At 54.6% G+C, this 22846-nt stretch overlaps 2 protein-coding genes across 7 annotated transcripts in view; one reads left to right on the top strand and one right to left on the bottom strand.

The window, feature by feature from the left end:
* The window catches only part of Col18a1 (collagen type XVIII alpha 1 chain), a 113448-nt gene extending 110931 nt beyond the window's left edge, over positions 1-2517 (top strand). For all 5 annotated transcript variants that reach the window (XM_052744600.1, XM_052744598.1, XM_052744597.1 and 2 more), the window contains 2 exons: positions 404-519; positions 1290-2517. In XM_052744600.1, the coding sequence (XP_052600560.1) occupies positions 404-519; positions 1290-1503 (330 nt within the window). In that variant the 3' untranslated portion in view covers positions 1504-2517. The remainder of the gene's footprint in view (positions 1-403; positions 520-1289) is intronic.
* A 1954-nt stretch (positions 2518-4471) lies between these two features.
* On the bottom strand, positions 4472-21065 carry Slc19a1 (solute carrier family 19 member 1). 2 transcript variants are annotated; one of them, XM_052744603.1, is made up of 6 exons: positions 20991-21065; positions 14529-14764; positions 12132-12885; positions 11715-11907; positions 9935-10076; positions 4472-5398 (listed from the first exon to the last, which is right to left on the bottom strand). In XM_052744603.1, the coding sequence occupies exons 2-6, from the start codon at positions 14715-14717 to the stop codon at positions 5132-5134; spliced, it is 1545 nt and encodes a 514-aa protein (XP_052600563.1). In that variant the 5' UTR covers positions 14718-14764; positions 20991-21065; the 3' UTR covers positions 4472-5131. The 2 variants fall into 2 exon arrangements, with proteins under 2 accessions (XP_052600563.1, XP_052600562.1); XM_052744602.1 differs by lacking the exon at positions 20991-21065 and adding an exon at positions 20485-20614.
* Positions 21066-22846: the final 1781 nt, after the last annotated feature.

A 22846-nucleotide genomic window follows, 5' to 3' on the forward strand; every position in this document is an offset into this window, starting at 1 on the left:
ACCCCTGCACCTCCCAGGGCCTGCTCTTGTCCCGTGGATGTTTCTAGTGGTTCCTATGCTGCTGACCACACAGCTCAAAAGTGGCCTGGAGCCATTTCTATGTGCCACCAAGTCTGTCCCCTCCACCCCAGGACCTGTCAAGTGGCTTCATTCCTGGGTCTTACCGATGAAAAGAGTCAGGATTCTTGCTGCCCTTGCAGCAGTATTTCCCAGAACCAATGATGTGGACTTACAGATCCCAGTGTCTCAGGCTTTGGAGAGCAGGGTGTCCCCCACTGTAACAGGCTGGACCTTTGGAGAAAGGGTCCCTCTGCTTCAACGTGTTCCTTGGTCTCTTGTGCTCTCCCTGATACTTTCCTCTGGCCTGTTGTGATGGTGACTGATGGGGCTGTGTCTCCTGTAGGACGAGGTGCTATCTCCCAGCTGGGACGCCCTATTTTCTGGCTCCCAGGGTCAACTGCAGCCTGGGGCCCGCATCTTTTCTTTCGACGGCCGAGACGTCCTGAGACACCCAGCCTGGTAGGTCTCCCGGCATTAGATGTGGCAAGACCTGGGTCTCTAGACACAGTCTCTACAGACAATCATAGACCCTTAGAGGAACATGAGAACGGATGGTGGTCACAGTATGTTTGAACACGAGCCTGTCAGCACTCTCAAAGCCATGGCAGATATGTGTATCACCCGTGACTACTTAATGACCTCTACTGCTCAGCCATGTCCATGCCACAGACAAGTATGGATTCTGCAAGACAGCTCCCTAGCATAGCCCTTGATCACAGAATGCACCTGAAAAGCTCACAAGCAGCTGGACTGTCCTCAGAATGGTGTCAGACCCAGGGTCTCTGTACCTGGCAGCTCGGGCACCTGCTCCAGTGGCCCTGCTCTCTGAAGGGTGGTTTGGGGAGCTAGACAAATGTGTCCCCGGGTAGTACTTGAGCTCTGACCATCTGCTTTCCCCAAGGCACCTGTGAGGGCCCTCCTGACCCCTCCATGAGCTGTAGGCAGAGCTGAGTGGCTAAACTCTGGCAGCAGAGTTCACTCCTAGCATTTATCAAGCCAGAAGTTCCAGCAACCAGGCCAGCCTAGAGGTCCCCTGGCCCAGGCTGCACCCCAACACCCTCTCCCTCTGCAAGAGTACACATCTGGGAGGCGGACCCAAGTCCTCCAGATCACAGGGGCCTTTCACTGTCCCCAAATATAGTGGCTGGCCTCACATCTTCTCTGTCCCAGAGGGCAGACCTGGAAGGACAGGCCTGCAGATAGCTGACGGTCTTTATGCCTTCTTGCAGGCCTCAGAAGAGTGTATGGCATGGCTCAGACTCCAGCGGACGCAGGCTGATGGAGAGCTACTGTGAGACATGGCGGACGGAGGCTAGCGGGGCTACAGGTCAGGCCTCCTCACTGCTGTCAGGCAGGCTGCTGGAACAGAAAGCTGCCAGCTGCCACAACACCTACATCGTCCTGTGCATTGAGAATAGTTTCATGACCTCTTTCTCCAAGTAGGGCCTCTGCCAGCTAGGGTGGTGGACAGAGGCGGCACAAAGGATGGACACAGTGCAGGGAGCATCTGGCCAGTGCCTGGGGCCTGGCTGGGCTACAATCCTGTATAGTTCACATTTTATGTAATCCTCAAGAAATAAAAGGAAGCCAAAGAGTATATTTTTTTAAACATTTAAAAATAGACTTCCTGCCCTTCCTCTCCCACTTGAACTGGTGGCCAGTCTGTGTCACAGATCTCCCTCCATGCTTGGTGGAGCTCTATGGTGACGTCAGGCCACAGCTGGGTGTCAGCAGGTTGCTGCCTAAAGATCTGCAGACTTTCTCTAGCCTGGCATCTTCCTGTGCACAGACCCTTCAAAAGACAGTCACATGTGAGTGCTGGGGACAGACCCTGGGACAGCACAGGGCAGCTGGGACTCTCCTCTCACACCACCTAGTTACTGCCCGTAGTCCAGGCAGGTAGTAACTGGGACCATCCATGCTGAGCAGCAGGAACCACCTCCTGCCTCCCCTACTCTCCAGGAACAACACTCCCTGCCAGAGCAGGTTTCCAAGCCCAGTACTCACTGTGACCCCCAAACCTGAACCCTGTCACTGTGCGTAGAGAACAGGAGTGTGATCAGACGTAGCCCACACGCTCATTTTGCTGGGGGCCAGACGTGACATGGGGCCCACCCTCAGGCTTGTCTCTCGGACTGGCCTCCCTGGTGACCCATGAGATCCTGTCCAGAGCAGAGCCCAAGCCCAACCAAGCCCGAGAGCCAGGGTCTGACAGCGCCCGGTCCTTCCCTGCCCACCAGCCTGAAGTCCACGAATCTCGCGGCAGCTGCACTAAGCACTCGTCCTGTGGAGGGACATGTGTGCTCAGGGCCACAAGTGGCTAATCATAGCCACTGTGCCTGCCTCAGGCTCTATTGTCCAAGGATTGGGACAAATCCAGTGGGGCTAGTTCTGTGACTCTGTGTGATATGAAGCCATTTCAAAGAGGCACCAAATAAAAATGACCTTTTATACAGACACTTGGTTTTTAAGCTGCCTTCCCTGTTACAAAAAGGACAAATCATCCAAAATGAGACCTGGGAGCCTCTGTCCCTGCACTTCCCAGCTGGAGTCCTGCAAAGGAAGTACAGGTGAGCACACAGTCATGTGTACGTGGATACAGGCCTGTACGCACACGTGCGAACAGGTAAACGCAGACATACATGTGTATGAATACACTGGTATACATGGTTAAGTGTGTATGTGCACAGGTTTGGACGGGTATATAGACTATGTACAGTTATACACAAATGTGCGTGGCTGTGCACAAGGCTGTCTAGGCATGCATGAATGCGTGTGTGTGTGTGTGTACAGTATACCTAGTTACACAGATGTCTGTGTGCAGTGGTATGCAAAGGCATATGCAAGTGTGTTTATGTACAGGTGCGCAGGCATACACAGGTAGACAGTGTATTGTACAGATGTGTACAAATGCTATCACAGTACCCTCCACCTGGTGTCCAGCAGTGTACACAAGATGACTTCAAAATCATGTAGAGGAGGCTAGAGAGAGAGAGCTCAGCAATTAGAGTAATTACTGGTCTTACAGGGGACCTGAGTTCAACTCCCAGCACCCACATGGCAACTTACACCCATCCACTTTCAGAAAACCTGACACCCACTTCTGGCCTCCACAGGCACCAGGCACACAAATGAAACGCATATATACGTGCAAGCAAACACTCACGTGGATAAAATAAAAATAAATAAATCTCCAGTTTTTTGCAGAGGATCTACCTGGGCCCCAGGTAGATCCCCAGTGGAATCTACCACTGGGCCCCAGACCTACCACCTGTGTTCACTATCATGCCCTGGCTGAGGCTGACCCTAAGGGACCATGCTTGCCAGAGACCATGTCCAAAGCCTCAAGCCAAGTAAAGGACAGCTGACGGCTGACAGAAGGGCCCAGGAGAAGAGAAGTGACTGTCCTCAGCCAGGCCAGGTTGCCAGGTGAGGGCTACAGAGCTGCAGGTCAGAGTGGGGGGGGGGGCGCTGTGAGGGAGGGCTTTTGCTGGGAGAGGCTCTGAGGGTGAAGGCCAGCAAGCCCCATCTTGCTGCACTGGGTACCACTGAGGGAATGGCTGTAGGGTGGGCTGGCATCAGAGGGCTAGCCACACACCGTCTCTGCCTGTGGCAAAGGACATGCCTATGTCCATCAGGCGTATCCTACGAGAACCCCAAGCCCAGCAGGGATGGAACTAGCCCTCGCCTGCCTGTAAGGCTTCCAAGGGGCTGCGATAGACATGTGGATGCAGCCGGACCAGTGTTCTGACCATCAGGCCAGCCCTGCTTGCAGCCTCTTCCTCAGCCCAGGGTCCCCGAGGTGACCTTTCCCAAGTGGACCTTCGGGTAGGTCCAACTGAGGCACAGTTGGTTCAGCAGACCCCATGACAAGCAATTGTGTTCTCTGCTGACCTGGTTACTCATCACTGCCAGCCAGGAGGGATACTACTTGCATGCCCTAGGGGGTGTCAGATCTTGCACTGGAGTTGGAGGTCAACTCAAGGACACTGAGGGCTTAATCTCTGCTGTGCATCCTTGCTTTGGTTGAGGCTAATCAACCACAGCCCTTATGTACCAGGCCAGCATGGAAACCTCCTCATACTGGTATCTGTTTAAAGGATCGGAGAAAGTCCTCATGCCACAGATAGTCTCAACCTCATAGCTGGCTCTGATGGCCCCTCCCATGTAAGCCCCCGAAGGCATTCCCCTCTAGGACCTCGATTCCAATCAAGGCTGGTACATCTGCAGTCCTCTGGGCTGCCTGTGCCTGTCAGGTCAGTCCTAACTTGTTCAGGGACGGAGGGAAGAAGAAAGAAGGACTCTGGGCTGAAGTCAGCAGGGGAAAAGGGCCCGTTCCTCAGGCCAAGCCGCTACTCCATCAGTCGGAAATGTGCCCGATGCCCACCTGACTCCAGCTTTTCACAGCAGATGTAGTTCTCCATTTTAATGTCAGTTGATTTTAAAAAAGGATCAGATAGTCATTTAAACAAGCACCTCCAATGGTGGAAGTGAGTTTGACAGCATAGCCAGGAGCCAGGACAGGCATCTATCTACCCCACACAGAAGGACCAGCACCCTGCAGGGTCAGCGTGCCTTGGCTGGTGTCTGGGCTACCTCACTAGCCCTGGGATTTGTCCTGAGCTTCCAAGGGCTAAGGGCGGGCTGGCCTGGTGGGCACAGTTGACCCCAACACAGGCTCTTCTTGGCAAGCAATAGGCAACCCAGGCTCACAGTGGCCTGGCATGTCACAAGGCCAGCCTGAATGTCCCCAGCAGGCTTTGGCCACAGCTAAAGCATAAAGTAGGCTGGGTTTAGGGTCCTCAGAGGCTGTCAGTAGGGACAAACTGTTGTCCCTCATTTAAAGCAGGTGGCCCCTAAGGTGACCTCCTGTGGACATACCGAGGGTTCCTGAAAGGCAACACAGGGGCCCGACATGTCTTAGGCCCTGGGACTCAAGACAGTATAGACTGGGAGCCTTGTCTGTAGCATCAGGCCCAGGCTGGTTCATGATGGAGCGTACATGGGAAGGGTTGTTTGAGTCAGGAATCCTCCCGCTGAAGTGGGATGAAGCCAGGAAGGTCAGGATGGGTCAGGCCTTGGCTTCGACTCTCAGGTCTGCCACGCTGTCCTCTATGCCATCCTCTGAGAGCAGTGGTGGAGCTGAGGGCTGCAGTCCCCTTAGGCCTCCATCCTGTACACTTAGCACCTGCACAGAACTCTCCAAGGGACTCCTCAGCTCCTGGGCCAGGGCCAGGGGCTGGTGGTGACCACGCCGGCAGTATCTCCAGCCATCCAGCACAGCCCCCACAAAGCAGATGATGAACAGCACCAGGAAGTACAAGGAGTAGATAAGAAACTGAAAGAGAGAGTTTGGGAGTTTGGGTGACCTCAGGTTTTGTACCCACCACCCTTTCGCCCTTGCCCAAACCCGGGGAATCCCACTGAGGTTTGCCATCATTCGGCCTCCAGGGAGCCAGAGGAGTCATAGGCCTTACCCGGGGGGCAGATACCATGGGGCTTGGTTCCTTGTTCTCTGTCTTCCACAGCATGGCCAATCACAAAAGGGGTGCCTATCACTTCCCCAAAGATTCCCAGAGAACCCAGTATGCGTCTGGCATCCGTGTGGTCCTCAGAGACTGGTACCCTGGCTCTAATTCACAGAACTAACTTCCTTGGCCACCAGGACAATGATCCAGGGCTGCTCCTAGGTCCTGGCCTTAGTCAAGACTGGGCGTAACCTTGGCCTGCACTGCACAGCAGTGACCAAGAGGAGCCAGGCAGCCACAGGTCATGTCCCTTCCTGAAGGGCCAGGTGAGCTTCCTGGAGCAAACTCAGAAATGGCTCATTAGAGATGTTTGTTCTCCCAGAGACAGGGATGACATCCTTTCCCCCATTCTCCCTATGTCAATCAAACCCCTAGATGCTGTGGGCAACACCCACGGGTGGGGGGACAGGGGTGGAGAGAAGTCTCAGCCAGCCAGATCTCAGGATCCACTAAAGGTGTGGCAAGTGCTGGGTGTTTCTTTTTGCTTCATGGATCTTGGAACTGAAGCAGCCAGAAGTCTAGCATAACCGTCTAGCATAACCGCTCACTCTGCCCACGGAGCCGGCACAGATACAGCCCTGCTAGAGGGCAGGTACCAGGACAAGAATATGCAACTCCAGGAATTTCCCTGGAAGCACCTGACCCTGCCTCTGGCACACCAGACTCAAGGGAGGACCTGTTGGTGGGGCCCAGGCAAGACTCCTGGGAAGAAACTTGAATCCCGTTGGGTAGTAATGACCCCACTTCTTACCCTTATCCTCATGAATTCAGCAACAACCATTCAGGGTGAGGGGACCCACCACACGCACACACACATGCACACGCACGCACACGCACGCGCACACAACTGGCAGTCATGAGGTATTCACTGCCCTCTGCACTAGAGGGGACCACATGGAATTGACGGTATGCCACTGAGCAGAAATAAGACGCCCTGCCCTCGGGCGGTGAGGGGGCCACTGTGGGAGTCAGAACTCCTCCTCTACCCAGACGGCCTGCACTGCCAGGGCTTTAGACCCCTTGGCTTCAACACACAATACCAAGAGGCCTTTGACCTCTGCTGCAGCTCACCACAGCTGCAGACCTCACACCAAGGCCTCTGGAGACACTAAAGCCAGCAGTCAGCAGGTACTGAAGTCATCTGAGCAAAGTTTTAGAGCAACCGCCATGAAATGGGTCAGCCAGAAGTAACAATACTCCGGAAATACAAAAACAGGAGATGGTATCAGAAGAAATACGGGATGAAAGAGAAATGGAGACATTCAGGCCAAAGAAGGGAACCAAGAGGAAATGATGGAATAAGAGGGGAGACTCTTAACAGGAGACACCACAGCAAACGAAACCCTTCCCATCCATCCCTTGCTTTCTCTGTCTGCTCTTGCTTCTGCTTTTTGAGAGACAGGCTCACTATATAGCTCGGGTGGCTTTGAACTCATGGTCTTTCTGCTTCAGCTCCCCGAGTGCCAGCATCCACTGCATGCCTGGCTTGTGTCTTCTAAGTTATATTTGATGGTGAAAGCGAAATTGATTAACACTGTCTTATGTGATTCTGAAGGTATATGTGCAAAGCATCAGGGCAACTGGCCTGTCAAGGATAGCGGGCACAGTGATGTAGTCCCCACACTACACATAACTGGTAATGGAATACACATGCAGCCACCAAACATCAGACCATTATTGGCTTCTAAAGGCACAGACAGCATAAACTAAACTGTGGTTTCACAAGCAAATCCCAGAGAAAAATGCAAATTAAAACAACCCATGAGAATGGCTAATAGGAAAAAGTAACATCAAGTGCTGATGAAGATCTGAGGAAATGGGTCCTCATACCCTGCTGGTGCGATGGGAATGGCCCCCGCTGGGAACCCACAGCTCCGCTTCTGGGCTCTCATTCCAGAGAAATAAAACCTACATTCACACAAAACCTAGGAGAGAACTTGGACTATCCAAAGACTGAACACAGCCCACTGCGCTTCCGAGATCAGCAGCTATCCCAGGCACGCTGACCGCCTGCAGTAGTTACAGCAGCCACCTGCCCTTGTCTCAGAGGAGAAGGCCAAGGGCACACACATGGGAGAATGGAGCCACCGCCCGGGAGAACACCTATACCCAGGGCACACACATGGGAGAATGGAGCCACCGCCCGGGAGAACACCTATACCCAGGGCACAGGCTGGTAAGGGAGTGGCTATAGCTATGAAATCCTAAGTGTCTCCCAAGGGAATGAAATGTTCTGGATTTTGGCTGAACATCAACATCCCAATTAGGATGCTGAGCTAAAGAACCAGGAGAACTGAGCCCAAGGCACCTGAGTCTCTGCATGATCTCTTAAACTGGGTGGAAGGAAGCCAAACTTAAAAACTGAGCAAATATCCAGGCTGGCTCCCAGCCACAGTCCCAAGTCCCACCCTGGTTCTCAGTGGTTTCTGGCTCTCTCCCACTGCCTGGGCTCCTGCCCCAGCCCTTCTCCCAACTCGGGATGAAGCGTGGGAGGGCAGAGCAGGAGCCTGCATCTCTTATCACTATGAACAAAAACGCAATGCTCGAAAGAAAACTAGCCAGAGAGAAAAACCAGTACTCATCTCATAATCTGACTGGATGAAGCGGGGACCAAAGCCAGAATGCCCCTCGTCCCTCATGGGGCCCCTCCATATAGTCTGTGCCAATGAGTGGGACTCACCAAGGACCCCCAAGAAGGGAAGGAGTTCTCTTGTGGCTAGCCCTTTGGGAAAGACCTGATCCAGTCCCCTTCCTACTGAGCCCCTACCCCATTCCTGAGGTTCATTGGCAAGGGGGCCTTTGCAGGGCAGCTGGAACGGGGCGGTGTTTGGGAGCAGAGTTAGCAAGAAGGGGAGCACAAGGCAGCACCTGTCTCTAAGGAGTCCCTCAGGCTCCACCCATTTGGCTCCCAAAGGCTGAATGTGAGGCAGGCTATGGCGGGAGAAGGAGGGAGAGAGGGAGCACAGTGGCCTTAGAGGTCAGGGATTAAGACAAATCACATGTTAAGTGTAGTACAGCCGGGGCCACATTAGGTTCCTCCTGGGGTTTCTCTGGACAGCTCCCTCTACTTTAGGGGCCACCACTCTTCTAAGGACAGAGACAGTCTCCTCCAGGGGGAACTTGTGCCCTTCCTAGCCCAACCCACCCTCGACCTCACCCAGTACCATGGGGTCAACCCAAGACTCCTATGAACCCAAGAGCAGTTGGGTTGTAATGAGGAATCATGTGTCCTGCTCAGTATGGATCTACCTCCCTATGGGCCAGGCAAGACTTGACTGTTCTGGATTCAGCCTGAGGGGATATGCACTGAGTGGTTTAGCCGGGCTGGAGGCAGTCCGAGCTTTAAATGGCAGGACTCTGGTATTCCCACTTCAAAGGTCTACTCAGATCCTACCAGGTAGGTTCCCAGTGGGATGGCCTGCTCCTGCATGTGGAAGCACCTGCTCCATCTATGGCCAGCTCACTGGCCAGCCAGACTCAACAGTGACAAGGCCACTGTGCCAACTAGGGATCCTCCATGCGCTGGGACTTCTCCATGACGCATACTAACCTGCAGGCCTCCAGCCCAGGGAAACCTGGGCTCCAGGAAGACCATCGGTTTTCAGAGGTTGCTAAGACACTGCCCAGCTTCAGCCTGGGGCAGTCATTAAGGAGCCTGGTGACCATCCCTCCTCATGTGTTGACTACTAAGCCGATTTGGCTTGGGAGCTGGCCAGTACCTCCATCACAATGCCCTTATCACAGAATAGTCAGTTTTCTCAGATACAAGAAAAACACTGACTGTGATGGGAACATTGAAGGCACCCCAAGAGGGGCCAGTAGCCCAATGCCATCTGATGCCAGCTCCAACCAAGGGGCTGTGCCCTAGCTCCCTCCTGGATATGAACACTTCAGATATCATCCACCTTGGGCTTAAATCCATCAGGTCTTGACAACCACAGACAGATGTGAGATGAAAGACAAGGAGCTGTGACAGCATTCGTTCAGACACAGGCCCAGGTAAGGACATACAAGGTCTGATAAGGACTCCTCAACTCAGCCAACCTTGGAGGCCCAGCAACTTGGGGGCTCCAAGTCCCAGAGGTCCAACCTGGACAGGAGCAGGGTGGGTGCACATGGATAGATAAAGTGGCTAACCTCACCACATCAAGTGCCCATGGAAATGTGAGCCTGTCCCCAACAGTCTCACCTCCTGCTCCAATGGGGGCCACATTCTGTATACTCTAGTGACAATGGATCTGAGTCCCCTGGGAATGGACCACAGAAAGTGGATGCCAGGAGGCCCTGCCAAGACCACGCGATGGGATTCCCTCCCCCAAGGATAGGAAGCTGAAGTTGGGGCTTACCTGACTTTCGACTGTGAGGCCCAGACCCCGCTTGTCAGAGACCACCAGTGTGATAGAGGTCTTGAGCATAGTGGCAAGGAATGTGTTGATCCCGAAGACCAAGGCACAGAGCTCTTTAGACAGGGAAGATGCAATCTGAAAACTGGGAGGCAAAAAGCATACTGTGATCAAACTCACTGAGTAGGACGGGGGCAGGAACAGAGTCAGACTGGGCATGGTGACAATGTCGTTCTTCCCAGCACAGGATGCAGAAGCAGGTGAACTCTGTGATTCCAGGCCAGTCTGGTCTACATAGTGAGACCCTATCTAATTAAACCAACAAATGAATAAACACAGAGCCAAGGAGACTCCTGCATCTACTCAGGGAAACACCAACGTACCAAGTCATGCAACCCTACCCGCCACCAGACTCAGAGCTAAGTTCCCGGGTACACAACTCTAAGATCCCCATCCGCAGCCATAAAGTCCCCTACCCCAGCCCCAATCCAGCAGATCTGTGCATAGTGGCGCTACCCCAGGTCCCAGCCCCTCCTCTCCCTCCTTCTACCCACCAATCATCAGTAGCTGACCCAGGGAAGGAATGGGGCTCAGGACATGTTTATAGAGAGACTGTCCAGGAGATTGGGAACAGGAAGGTGCTCTCAATTCAGGAGGCAGGAGTATGTGGCCAGAGAAGTGTGCCAGTGGCCACGTGGCCAGAAAATGTGAAAAGGCAGTCCAAGCAGGGAAAGAGGCAGAGTTATGCAGCCCTGGGAGGTAAGACCAAGGTCTTCCCAGAAGGGCTAGAGAATGGGGAGGCAAAGAAGGCAGGTGCCTGAGTGTGGTGTGAGTACATGTATATATGCTACTCACAGTGCAAGTGCTAAGTACAAATGGTGTATGAAATCTGTGCACACGTGACGTGTGTGTGTGTGTGTGTGTGTGTGTGTGTGTGTGTGTGTGTGTGTGTAGGATGTGGTATGCTAACCCATATACATGTATACTGTAAACATAGATTGTATAGTGCCAGTGCACATGTAGTGGATGGTGTATGTGTGTTGCCTGTCTGGAGATATGAGTACATGTCTGTGAACATATTTTGGGTTTCCTTTAGACAAGGTCTCACCATGTATCTGGCTGGTCTGGAACTCAAAGAGATCCACCTGCCTCGGCCTCCTGAGTTCTGGGATTAAAGGTGTGCACCACTACACCCAGCTCTGTTAGGATGTTTGATGCCTATGTGGCCTGAGTTGTGTGTCCTCAACACACAGCAGGATGTGCTGCTCTCTCAGTTCCAGCCTGGACAGGGTCTCAGGAAAAGCATGTCCGTGCAATCTGGAGTGATCACCTGCAGTCAGTACCAAGAGTCTCTGAAACAGTGTTCAGAGGGGCAACTTGGAAGCCGCATTTAGAGGAGCTGGGCGAGCAAGTAGGACAAGTCCAGGCCGGGGGGCGGGCCAAAAGAAGCGGGAGGGATGCCGGTAAAAACAGTGTAAGAAGGGTCCCCAAGGTGAGGATAAGGGACAGCAGGGGAGGGGAGATGGGATGCTAGTCAACTTTAGGTGGTCTGTGGGTCAGCAGCACTATAGAGAGGTTCAGGAAGGACTGGCAGAGATGGGAGGGAACTGGGGGAGGTAGGGGAACCATTGTCCTTACAGGGGTTGTGGAGCCCGGGGAAGCTAGTGCAGTGGACACAGCCAAGAGTGTCTAGATGGATAGGGCCTCCCACATAACTGTCCACATTGCTTTATGCTCCCCAACAGAACCTTCCAGAAGCCTCTCCCCATCCCATCCTACTCACGTGGCGATGGGCACAAGGAACTGGTAGGCCCCACGGAAAAGCACGAAGGCCACGTAGAGCATCCAGATATTTTTGACCTTGCACATACAGAAAACCAGCCCAGCCTGGATGGCTACAACACTTGCGATGACCGACTTTGACCACAGAGCCCAGCGGATCTTCACAAAGCCCGCAGAGAAGGACGTGACGGCGCCTGGAGGTGGGAGGCATCAATCATGGCTGAGCTTGGGCTCAAGTAGACCCATGGGAGAGATGGGCAGGGATTCAGGCTGAGTTAGGGTGGCCCTGGAACAAGGGCAGGGTAGGGCAAAGGATAGGACAGCCTATGTTGGTGGTCTAGCCCAGGGCAAGGGGTAGGGCTGGACTACAGGCCTGCTGCAGTCCAGCTGGGAAGGGCAAGGGGCCTCCAGTGCATACTCAGCAGTGTGGAGGCAGCATCTACGGCGCCGTTGTAGGTGAGGTTGTTGTTAGTGTTCTTCCACAGGACGTGTACGTAGTAGGTGATCAGGTAGTAGCCCGCCGAGTTGAAGATCCACCAGAGGCACCAGAGGCGCAGCTGTGGTTGCTGTGCGTTTTCCACCAGTTCGCTTAGCATGCGCACCAGGAAGGAGTCCCTGCAAGTGCCCAGCACCCGCTCTAGTTTCCCAGGCTCTGGTCGGCCAGGGCCCGGGTGCATCTGGTCCAGCTCACAGGGCAAGGCTCCGCGCACAAGTGCGCTGCGGTTGAAAAAGAGGCTGTGCTTAGGGCGCTTTAGGAAGAGGGAGAGGCCCAGGCTGAAGATAATAAAACCCAGGGAGATGTAGTTGAGCATGGTGGTGGAGACATGTTCCCAGGTAAACAGCACCTGGCCCAACACAGAGCTGGTGAAGACTCCCAGCAGCACCGATGCCCTTGAGTAGCTGGCCATGCGCTGGTAGCGGGACGGGTGCACCAGGGAGAAGATGTAGGAGGAGTAGGCGATGCGCGCGGCCATGGTGATGCTGTAGAAGAACTCCATGAGCTGCATGTGCACTACAGTGCGGCCCAGCAGCAGCAACAGCCAGACGCTCACAAAGCTCAGGCACTGCAGGACCAGGATTGGCTTGTATCGCAGGTAGTCCGTGAGCAGGAAGATGGGGACCAGCACGGCCAGGTGGGAGTAGGGCAACACTGGAATGATCTCGTTGGTCACCTGTGGATAGGCAAACACCGGTTATTAGCGACACTGGCTGCTCTACTGAGTACTGAGTGAGCAAGCCAAAGTCTACCTTGCCCCTGTCTCCCTACGGACCACACATGTCCCTTCCACGTCCACACCCAGGCTGTTCAGGGTACAAGGGAGTCTAGGAACTAAGACAGTCTTCCAGCCCAAGAAAGTGCAGACCCCAGGCACAACTCACAGAACGCTAGCCAACTGCGGGGGACACCACCATGCATTGTGTGTGGGCCGCATTAACCTAGGCTTTCTGCTCTGCACTCTTCTTAAACCTAAGTAGAAAACAGCACGGTGGCCAGTAGACACCAACACAGATTGGTGTCCTCAGTCCTTTACAGGAGGAAAAGCAAGAGAATGGTAACGGGGTTGGGGTGGGGTGGGGTGGGGGAGCACAATGGACAACTAGGCAGGACACACGGGAGGGAGGTAAGGCCGGGGGGGAGGACAAGGCCATCCCTCCACTCCACCCCATAAGGCAGGACTGGGCATGCTGCCTGCAGAATCCAACCTTCACGGCCTTTACTGAGGCCAACTTCTGGTGGCCACCTTCACCTGGCTCCTGCTGTGGCACGTGACGGGGGAGCTACCTGCTGCAGGGCAGAGGTCAGAAGGCATCGCCTCAGACTCCACATTGCTCCCTGGGGAGGTGCCAGGGCCCACTGGTAGGTGGGCAGGCCAAGCCAACTAACTGCCTTAGGCTCTGTGGATGCTCTGCAGGGAGAGCCTCCATCCCAGTGAGGCCCAGATGACCCCCTGACCTCTCCCCGGGAGGTGGATGTGCTTAGAACCTCCTCCTAAGCCAGGATGAGTTTCAGCAGGGGCCCCCTTAGCTCTCACTTTAGATCCAGCTCATGTGCACACAGGGGAGGGAGCTGGATGGGCACTCCTGGGCTCCCAGAGGCTGGGACTCAGGTCCCATCAACTCCCACACTAAAGCTGACTCAGCCCAGTCACTAGCAACAAGGACCCGAGACAGAACCTGGGTCAGTCAGTATGTAGGAGAGGCGTCAAGCTGACACCCCCCCAGGCCAGCTGCAGGCTGCCTCAGGCAGCTGGTGAGCCGGACCTCAGAGACTTCCCCTCACCCTTCTCCGTCTCGCCCTACCATATTATAGAGCGAGAGGTGCAAGTTCAAAAACAAACCGCCTCCATGTCTGCTTGGATTTAAGCTCATTAGCAGAGTTTCAATAGGACCCTCTGTCCCCATGGCTGAGTAAGAGGGAAAATGCCTTCAATAATCTCTTTACATAAACGGCTAAGTCCCTGCGGGAGGCAGGTGCCAAGCGAGGAGGGGCGTGGCTGGGCACGGGCTCTCTCACTAGGATGGCGGATGAGCCACCTGGCATTCCTTCCTCTGCGTTCTCCCTCAGCCCCAAAGCAGGCACAGGCTTCCTCTCTATGGACCCCAGTGACCCACTCTCTGGCTGGGTTAACGAATCAAAGTCAAGCCCCTCTGTGTGCTCACTGAAGCAGGCGGGAGGTTAGGGTGGAGCCAAGTCCACAACCAACCCAGTCTCTCTGGCCCCTGGAACCTCCCACAGCCTCGGCGGCCCATAGATCAAACCAGGAAAGAACCCCAGCCCACACCGCTGCTCCCCTACCCTCCGGTGACAACATGCCTGCTCCGCTGTGAAGTTATGGTCTGGTCCCAGGAGGTAGGGCGTGATGAAGCTCTCCCCAGGCCGCAACTGTGCCATGAAGCCAAAGAAGCAGAGATAGACTACTAGGCATCGCCAGGACTGGAGTTCATGGTCCTGCCTGGGCTCCTTGCATGCCTGCTTTTCTGCCCCCTGGCCAGTGGGCACCATGGTGCCCAGGTCCTCATGAGACTTGGTGACCAAAGATGATACTCCACCTGGAAGGAAAAGCCAAGTATCTGGGGTTAGTGAAGGAGCCCACAGGTACCCTCTCCCTCCCAATCTTTCAGTTGAGACCCAGGGTTAGCCTTGGGTGGCTGCTGGCCCCAGACCCAAATTGTCAACCTGCTCTGCCAACCTGAGAACTACCAGAGGCTTAATCCTTCAGAGCAGGCCAGCACAGCTCAGCCTCAGGAGTCTTCAAACCAATCAAAGCCTCGGCCACCTAGACCTATTAAATACTAATTGAAGTCATGGAAACTGATTATCTTACTTTACTAAGTAAATTAGTAACATTTAAAATTCAGGTTTGGGAGCACCTCAGACTCATTTCAAGGGCTTGGCACCCCATGGACCCACAGGTCTTGGGAACAGCTGGCCTCAGCAGGTGTTGATAGCTACTGCTCTAGCAGTATCCCAAGTGTTGAGAAAACAGGAGGGTCTGCTAGGCTAAGACACCAGGTGTGCACCAAGACACAACCTGGAGGTCAGCAGGGGTGGTTGCAAATACACCCATCTGCATTCTTCCCACAGCAGGGGAATGCAGTTCTAAAGGACACTTGTCATGGGAAGGAGGGGCAGTGGGAGAGGCAGGTGTCCCCCCGGAGCTGACAGTCACCACGGGGCAAGGCAAAGCAAGCTGTGGGAAGGGTTCCGGGACACAGTAGGAGCTGACCTGAGGGACTCCACAGTTTCCTCTAGGACTCCTAGAGTCAAACAGACCGAAGCCTGAGGAGGGGCTGGATCTGACGTTCAGATGACTACAGGCCTCCTCCCAAAGGCAGGTCAAGTCCAGCCACCAGTGGCCCGTACAGTTGCTGACCTTCTGACCTCACCACACCTTACAGGCCCAAGGTATTTGTGGTGCATGAGAGAACTAATCTACTCAGTGTGTTTTTCTCTCGCTGATTCTGTCCTGGACACAGGCTGCTCTGGTACAGGTGAGTGCTGCCAGTTTCCCAACAGAAAGGCAGGAGCTGCATCTCCTCATCAGGACTCCAAGTTATCCTGGCTCATTTGTACATCTGCACCTCTCTATGTCATACGTCCATGCGCTTCAGGCTTTTTGTATGAGGCACTGGTGTAAGTCAAAAGGGAGCTGACATAAAGCTGCGTGCCTGATCCTGGAGTAAAGGCTGGGCATCGTATATAGGGACTAGTGGGACGAAGATAGGTCAGCGGTGTGTGATGCCCAGGAGCCAGAAGGGTGGAGGAGGAGCTGTGCTCACGGCCTGCCTCTCTACAACAGGCTCTTCCGCTCCTCGCTACAGCCTGCTCTAGGAAGTGTCTGCAAATCTGGACTAGGGTAGCATCCTCTCCAACCCCTGAGCAGGGGGCAAATAAAACTCCCTAGATGTAAGAACTTGGGGGGGGGGGGGGTCCAGATTCTCAGCCCATGGACCCTACACTGAGACCTAGGGCATCCTCTGAGTTCCCACGAAACACGGAGGCACAAGAAAGAAAAGTGACCCGTGGGCCCTCAGTGTGTGCTCTCCCACGGGGACTGCAGAGTCACGCCATGCAGCTCTATGGACTGCCCAGGATCCCTTCCTTAAGTCCTGTCTCTGTGACAAGGGAGAAACCAGGTAATGCCTGGGCCAGTAAGGAAGCAGGGGTTTGTGGGCTTGCTTGTTGGGAGCTGCAAGGGTGAGCCAGGGTGCAGAATTCCAGAGGTCCAGAAGGAAAGAATGCCTGGGAAAAAGCTAGGGCACCAAGTAGCCCCGGAAACTACAGGGCCTGGGACAGGACCCAAATGGAAACAAGCAGCCAGGCAGGGGGGCCTGGCTGGGGAAGATACAAACACAGTCTACAGCACTTCAGCTGGACGGATTCTGACCTCTGCTCTGCTTGGCCTCACTTTTCAAAACTTCCCTCAGAGCTACACAAACAGCCAAGGAGGACACAGCACCCAGGAGGTCCAGCCCTTGGCATTGACCCCTCTAGAGAGGCCAAGGCAGGTGCAAGCAGAGCTAAGCCATTCCCCAACACACACGGCTGGGGCTGGCCAGGTCAGGCAATTAGTTGTCCATGGCAACTGCATTTGTCCAACTAAAGCAGCTCCCAAGCTAAGGGGCGGCCGAGAAGGTAGCCGATTCTAGGGTTCTGTGCCCAGTGTGGGCTTAGGGGTCCCCAGGAATTGGCCCTCATCTGAAAGGTGCCGTCCCCAGAGGTAAAAAGGACACCTTTACTTGTGTCATTTGTATCCAGGGATAGCAGAAGTTATCAGACACCATTAAAGAGCAAACTCCGTATTATTCCATACATATAGCCTCACAGACTCCCGGGGCTTCTACACCACAGTGAGAGTTCATCATGGCCCTACCCAGGGGTCTGTCTGAAGATCTGGCTTTAGAACTTCAACAGGTGTCCCACCACAGCTGGTAGAGGGTCACTCAAAGAACTCCTGGAGCCCCATATGACTTGCATATCTAGGATTATCAGACAGGCAGAGCTGTACTACCCCGACCGATGCTCAGATGGGCAAGCGGTCCTTGTGCTCATTAAGGCCCAAGAAAGGGACTCCTGTTTGTCCTCTGAGGTTCTGAAAACACCCACCCACCCAGCCTGTAGAATATTTTAAGGTGTATGACTTTTGTTTCTGTTGCATTTGCTTAACTCTGTGAATCTGTGTTACTGTGCCTGTCTAAAACACCTGATGGTCTAATAAAGAGCTGACCAGTAGCGAGGCAGGAGAAAGGACAGGAGGGGCTGGCAGGCAGAGGGAATGTATAGAGGGAGAAATCTGGAAAGGGAGATCAAGGAGCAGCCAGAGAAGGAGGAGGACTCCAGGGGCCAGCCACCCAGCTGCACAGCATGGAGTAAGAAACAAAGAAAGGTATACAAGAATAGAAAAGGAAAAGGCCAGAGGCAAAGGGTAGATGGGTTAATTTAAAGTTAAGAAAAGCTGGTAGGAACTAAGCCAAGCTAAGACCAGGCATTCATAAGGAATAATAAGCCTCCGTGTGTGATTTATTTGGGAGCTGGGTGGCGCCCCCACCCCCCCAAAAAGAGTAAAAAACAACACCAGCCCACACTCAGATCTGTTCAAGGAGACAGTACTACATCACAGTAAGATCCACTGAAATCTTAGTGACTAGCCCAAGCCTCTGGGCTTCTATTCTCAGACCACATGACTGACAAGGGGGACACAGAGAGCACACTCGGGCATCTCCCATTCTCTGGGGAACCAATTCCAAGTCTACAGTCCACTGCTCAGCTCATGCCTTCCATCATGAACACCCGTTCAGCAGAAATGCCTAGTTGCCTGGTGACTGGGAAATGGCTCCTGATAAAGTCACAGGCTCCATCTCTAGTCCCCACCCTAAGCTCCTAAGACACCCTCTGGCTCTTCCCTGATCTTAGCCAGGAGGTGCTGCCTAGCTTTGAAGAAAGGTTTGCCTGTTCTATGATAACCTTTCCTTCCAAAGTCAGCCCAGGGACCCTCATGCTAGGCGGGAAGAGGAGCTGCCAGGCCTCTTGCCCCCCCCCCCCCCCCCCCCCAGCTGCCATTTTGCTCAAACTTGAAACATTTTGTAAAGACCTGCCTTCCCCGGTTCCAGAGCAGCAGGCACAGCTCCGCCACCCTCCCACAGGCTAAAGTGCGCTGGATGGAACTAGGGGCCGAGAGCTTAGAAATGCACACTCCCCAGAACTTCGAGGTCCCGGAGGTGACAACTCCACTGTGTCCTGGGCTAGGCATAGGCCAGCCAGAAGAGAAGCTGCTGCTCAGGATAATGGCCCAGAGTCCAGGGTCCTCCTCAAAAATCTACCTTCCGCACCGGCACTGATGGAAACTCTTGTTTGGCACCGTCTCTCATGGCCTGGGGCAAGATGGCTTCAGCCTGGATTCTCAGCACCTCCAGGAAGGAAGGCTAAGGTGAGCCCCCCAGGCTGTTACCTATGCAGAGACTGCCCCTGTCAGTTTATTCCACTCAACCTATGAAGCAATGCCTTCCTTCCCTCTCTACAGCAGAACCCAGGCTGCTCCTCTTAGCAAAGCTAGGCTCAGCTCAGCTCAGCCAAAACCCATTCTGAGAGGCAAGATGGGAGATCCTGTCATGTGCTTAGTTGAAGAAACTGGGTGTAGAAGCTTACGGCATGGCAGGAATCAAACGGTTGAACCTGGACTCCAGATGCCATAGGAGCACAGTGTTGCTCCATAACTTGCAACCTCTTCCAGGCAACTGAAAGAAATCCTTGGCAGCCCAGGAGGGTTGTGTTGCGGGGGAGGGGCAGGCACTACACAGTCCTTTCTGACCAACCTAGCACCTGCATGAGAAGAGCAGGGAGGGAGTGTGGAACACAGCTGTTCCCAAAATTCCCACGGCACCCCGAAAATCAAAGCGAAAAGCAAACAGCACCTTCATTTTGTCTTAAAACAGGAAGGTTCATTTTAATCTTGGAATGCCCGTGTTAAGAGGATAGCGGGGAGCACTGTTGCCTCCCCTTGTGGAAGCTGAGTGCTGAATGTAGCTTTGCTGCAGGCTCAGATGCCCAGAATCAACCCTTTCCTGGGCCTATCCAGAACACGGGCCTCTCTGAAAGAAAGAAGTGGACAGGTGCTTTGTTAGAGGTGCATCTGGCTCCCAGGCCTGGAGGATTCATGAGGCTCTGCTAAGTCGGGGGGTGCGCTCTGCTCAGTCCATCTGGGCTGCTGGGGTGTGTGTGTGTGTGTGTCCTCAAGTCTCCCCGGGAGAAGGCTACTTTTTAAAAGTCAGCTAAGTCAACTGTGAGGATTTCGTCTGTCTTCACTGAGGGAAGCCACAAAACAACTTCCTTAATGGCCTGCTTAGGTTCTGACCTGCATACTGAAGACAGGCAGATTGGGGCTGAGCACATTTACAGGGTGAGGAGTTTCATGAATATGGTTTAATGCCTAGGCTATTAGCCAGATTCTTCAGGAGTTTTCAACGGGAATGTGGACTGAGCCCTGGGAATCATTCCTGTCCAGAGATGCTGGAAGCACACGAAAGACTGGCTGAAGACAGCTGTGCAGGCTGCAGGCATCTCTTGTTCCAAGGGGAAGTTGTTAGAGTTGTCTGGTGCCTAAAACCTCTGCGCTAAACAATGGGGCTTGGAGGCGTGCCACGTACCAGGCGTGGACAGTGGGGTTTCCTTGCGGGCAACACGTGCTCTGCGGCGGCGGGGGGCAGGCGCACATGGTGATTCCTGACCTGAGGAAGGTACTTCGAAGGCAAAAGAACTCGGTTCCAGGGGGACGACAAGGAGAGAAATGGCGCTCTGAGGTCCCACTAGGCGGCTTGGGGAATTTACCCTCGCGAGGGTTCTGCAACCATGCGCCTGGGGTGCCCGCCAGCACTCAGATCATTGCGCCGGAGCGTAGGCTCGCAAAGCTGAGGTCCTCGCCTGTGCCTGGCATTCGCACAAGGACTATGACACCTCACAGACACCGGCCGGGGTCCCGCACCCACCTAACTGCTCCTATGCATCCCAAAGACCTCTGCCGGGCTTCCACCCAGCGGACCCCGCATGCGCCTTCCACTCACTCCACGGGCTCTAGGCACGTCGCAAACCTTGCCCAGAGCTCCTCAGTACCCCCAGGGATCCTCTGGTCCCCTGTCGTGTAGAACTCAGCCCGAGCCCCGCTTTCATCGCTAGGACGCCTGAAAGACCAGAACCGCGCCTTGCACTATCCCGTTGCTTCCCACGCACTCAGAATCGATCCATGTCCCCAACACTACACCCCATAGGCCCGTACCTGGTTCAACTGGCAGCGGCGGTCTGGATCGCGCACACGCGCACTACAACACCCACAAACCCGCGCAGAGGCCCAAGGGCAACATGGAGAGGCGTGACTACCTAAGCTAACCACGCCCCGAAGGCGTGGCCAACGTGGCGGGCCGGAAGCGCAGCCGCGGGACTACTAGGGGGTGGAGCAAACACCTGGTCACACCCGCAGCTACGCCCACAATAGACTTGTGCATGCGCCCTCCACACTTTGCGATTAGTTACCGCCTGCATCACGTGGTTCCCTGAGGCGTGGGCGACCCGCGGCGCGTCGGCCAGTCTCTACTCTCTGTCCCTACCTACATCTCTAGACTCGTTTCCCCTTCAGTACGCTGTCCCTGCGTCCCTGCTCCTATACTTCCTCCCTACGCCACCTCTCTCCTGTCCCCCGCCCCCCTCCACCCAGACTGCTCTTCACCCGATCCCTCGGCGCCGCAGCTCTCCTGGCCGGCCTGAGCTCCATAACGAGCCCCTTACCCGGCTGGACTAGGTCGTGCCTCACAGCAGACTGCCTGGTCTGATCGAGCGCAGAGGACAGAGGTGACTGCCGGGCCTAGGACCGAGGCCCCTCCCCGGACCCGCCCCTGACCCTGCAGGCGCGCAGAAGTCTGCTCGGGCTCTTTCAGGCTCGTCTGAAAACCCGTGCCCCGGGCCCACCTGCTAAAGCAGTCCAGGAACTAGGGCATTGGCTAGCCACGGACTGCGGGCTAGAGTTGCGCTGCTTGCACCAGCTCTGCATGCCCCTCGTTTCTGTATCAGTGTCTTTGGGTCCCAAAGGCACTGGTGGATTGTGTTTGGCTGTGCAAGGAGACCCCAGGCCCCAGGCACGGAGCATCTGTCGCGTGCGCGCGCTGGCACACACCTTCTGTCAACCAGACTCTGTTAACAGGGACAGAAGGCTGGCCTGACTGTTTTAGGCCACCCACCTCACCCCCACCCCTATCCTCTAACATCCCCCCCAACCCGCGAACCCGTTTCCAGCAGGGACACTAAGCTAATGCTCAGCAGGTGGAAGGCCGCAGGCAGCTTGGGGTGAGGTAGGAGGGGGCGGGGATCCCCGAAGCCAGCCTCTTTCCTGATGGGCTTTGGTGGAGTACTTGTGCAGGGCAGGGGTCACTGCCTAAAGCACATTAGGAGCAAAGTAGAACAAATGGGGAGGGGCCAGGGTCCAAAGGGGAATGACTGACCAGCAACCTTGGTCCAACACCTGAGTCCTTGTGATTAGATAGCACAGGGACACATCTCAAATTATTTGCAAGTGATGGTTAGGTAGCTTGAAGAATTTCAGGGAGAACTGGAGAACTCCCATATCTGCTTGTATCAGTTGTCTGTACCCTCAGGCCACTGCTTACGGCCTGGAGGACAAGGCCTCAGAGCACCTGTCCTGAGTAAGTGGCAAAGAGGAGCCTGTAAGAACTTGCCCCATGGACAAGGTGGAGGATGGGGAAGAGAGTGACGATCTGGGTGCCAGACAGGTCTGTGCCCTCGTAGGGCTCAGTGAGGACCACCCTACCCACAGGATCAGGTGGTGGTACCCAATCCACACGACCCATATGTCATGGAGGGGTAGGCACCCGGACAAGCTCAGCATGTACTCCAGGATACTGGGCTCCCTTCAGCCCTGTCTCTCACTGTGTTAGGATTCCTGAAGGAGCTGTTCCTTGGGATGGACTAGGGGTAGAATGGCCCCTGTATCATTTAGAGACAACCACGTAGGGAAGAAGGAGGCTTCCAGAATGCTCCCTAAGATACCAGATGCTGGCACCAGGAAGGCCCCACAAGACCAGCACAGTTAGTTTTAGGAATGGATCAGTGCTTTGAGGAATGGTTTCTTGGATATATAATAATCTATCATTTATTTAAGTGCTGGTATAAGCATGGTAATTGTCTTCTGTCTGGGCCATGAGGGTGAAGGTTGGGACCCATGATGGTGCCATGTGCTGGAAGGGTCAGGATGCGCCGGGAGCCAAGCCCCAACCTCAGCAACTTCTAGCTTCCAGTCACAGTTGTCATTGCAAGGTCTGAAGTTTGCAGACCCACAGACATCTGGAGGAGCGTGGGTGGGCTCTGCAGCTCAATCCCATAGGGTATCAAACCCTTGTAGAGGGTTTGCTCCCTAATAACAGCATTATTACCCCCAGAGAACAAGTACCTTGCCCATTCAGCATCATCTAAAACCAGTCTGTCAACGCCCTATCTTTCCAACTCATTTCCCAGCAGGTCTGTGAGAGGCAAGGCTGCCTGGTGAGATCTGGGCTCTGAGGTTAGGAGCAAGCAGTCCACCTCAACTTAGGGGTGCCTCTGGGAAGCCCTTTAGCCCCAAACCTCCTACC

This window comes from Peromyscus californicus, unplaced genomic scaffold, assembly GCF_007827085.1.
Source record: "Peromyscus californicus insignis strain IS unplaced genomic scaffold, ASM782708v3 Scaffold_19__1_contigs__length_69161282, whole genome shotgun sequence".
In the NCBI taxonomy this organism is placed as follows: domain Eukaryota; kingdom Metazoa; phylum Chordata; class Mammalia; order Rodentia; family Cricetidae; genus Peromyscus; species Peromyscus californicus.

Bases quoted from the DNA above. Each gene is read 5' to 3' on its own strand.
- Slc19a1 (XM_052744603.1), bottom strand. From the start codon at position 14,717: ATGGTGCCCACTGGCCAGGGGGCAGAAAAGCAGGCATGCAAGGAGCCC. The intron at 11,908-12,131 runs GTATGCACTGGA...TCCCACCTCCAG, and splicing joins TGCTGCCTCCACACTGCTGA to GCGCCGTCACGTCCTTCTCT. The intron at 10,077-11,714 runs GTGAGTAGGATG...TTTGCCTCCCAG, and splicing joins TTCCTTGTGCCCATCGCCAC to TTTTCAGATTGCATCTTCCC.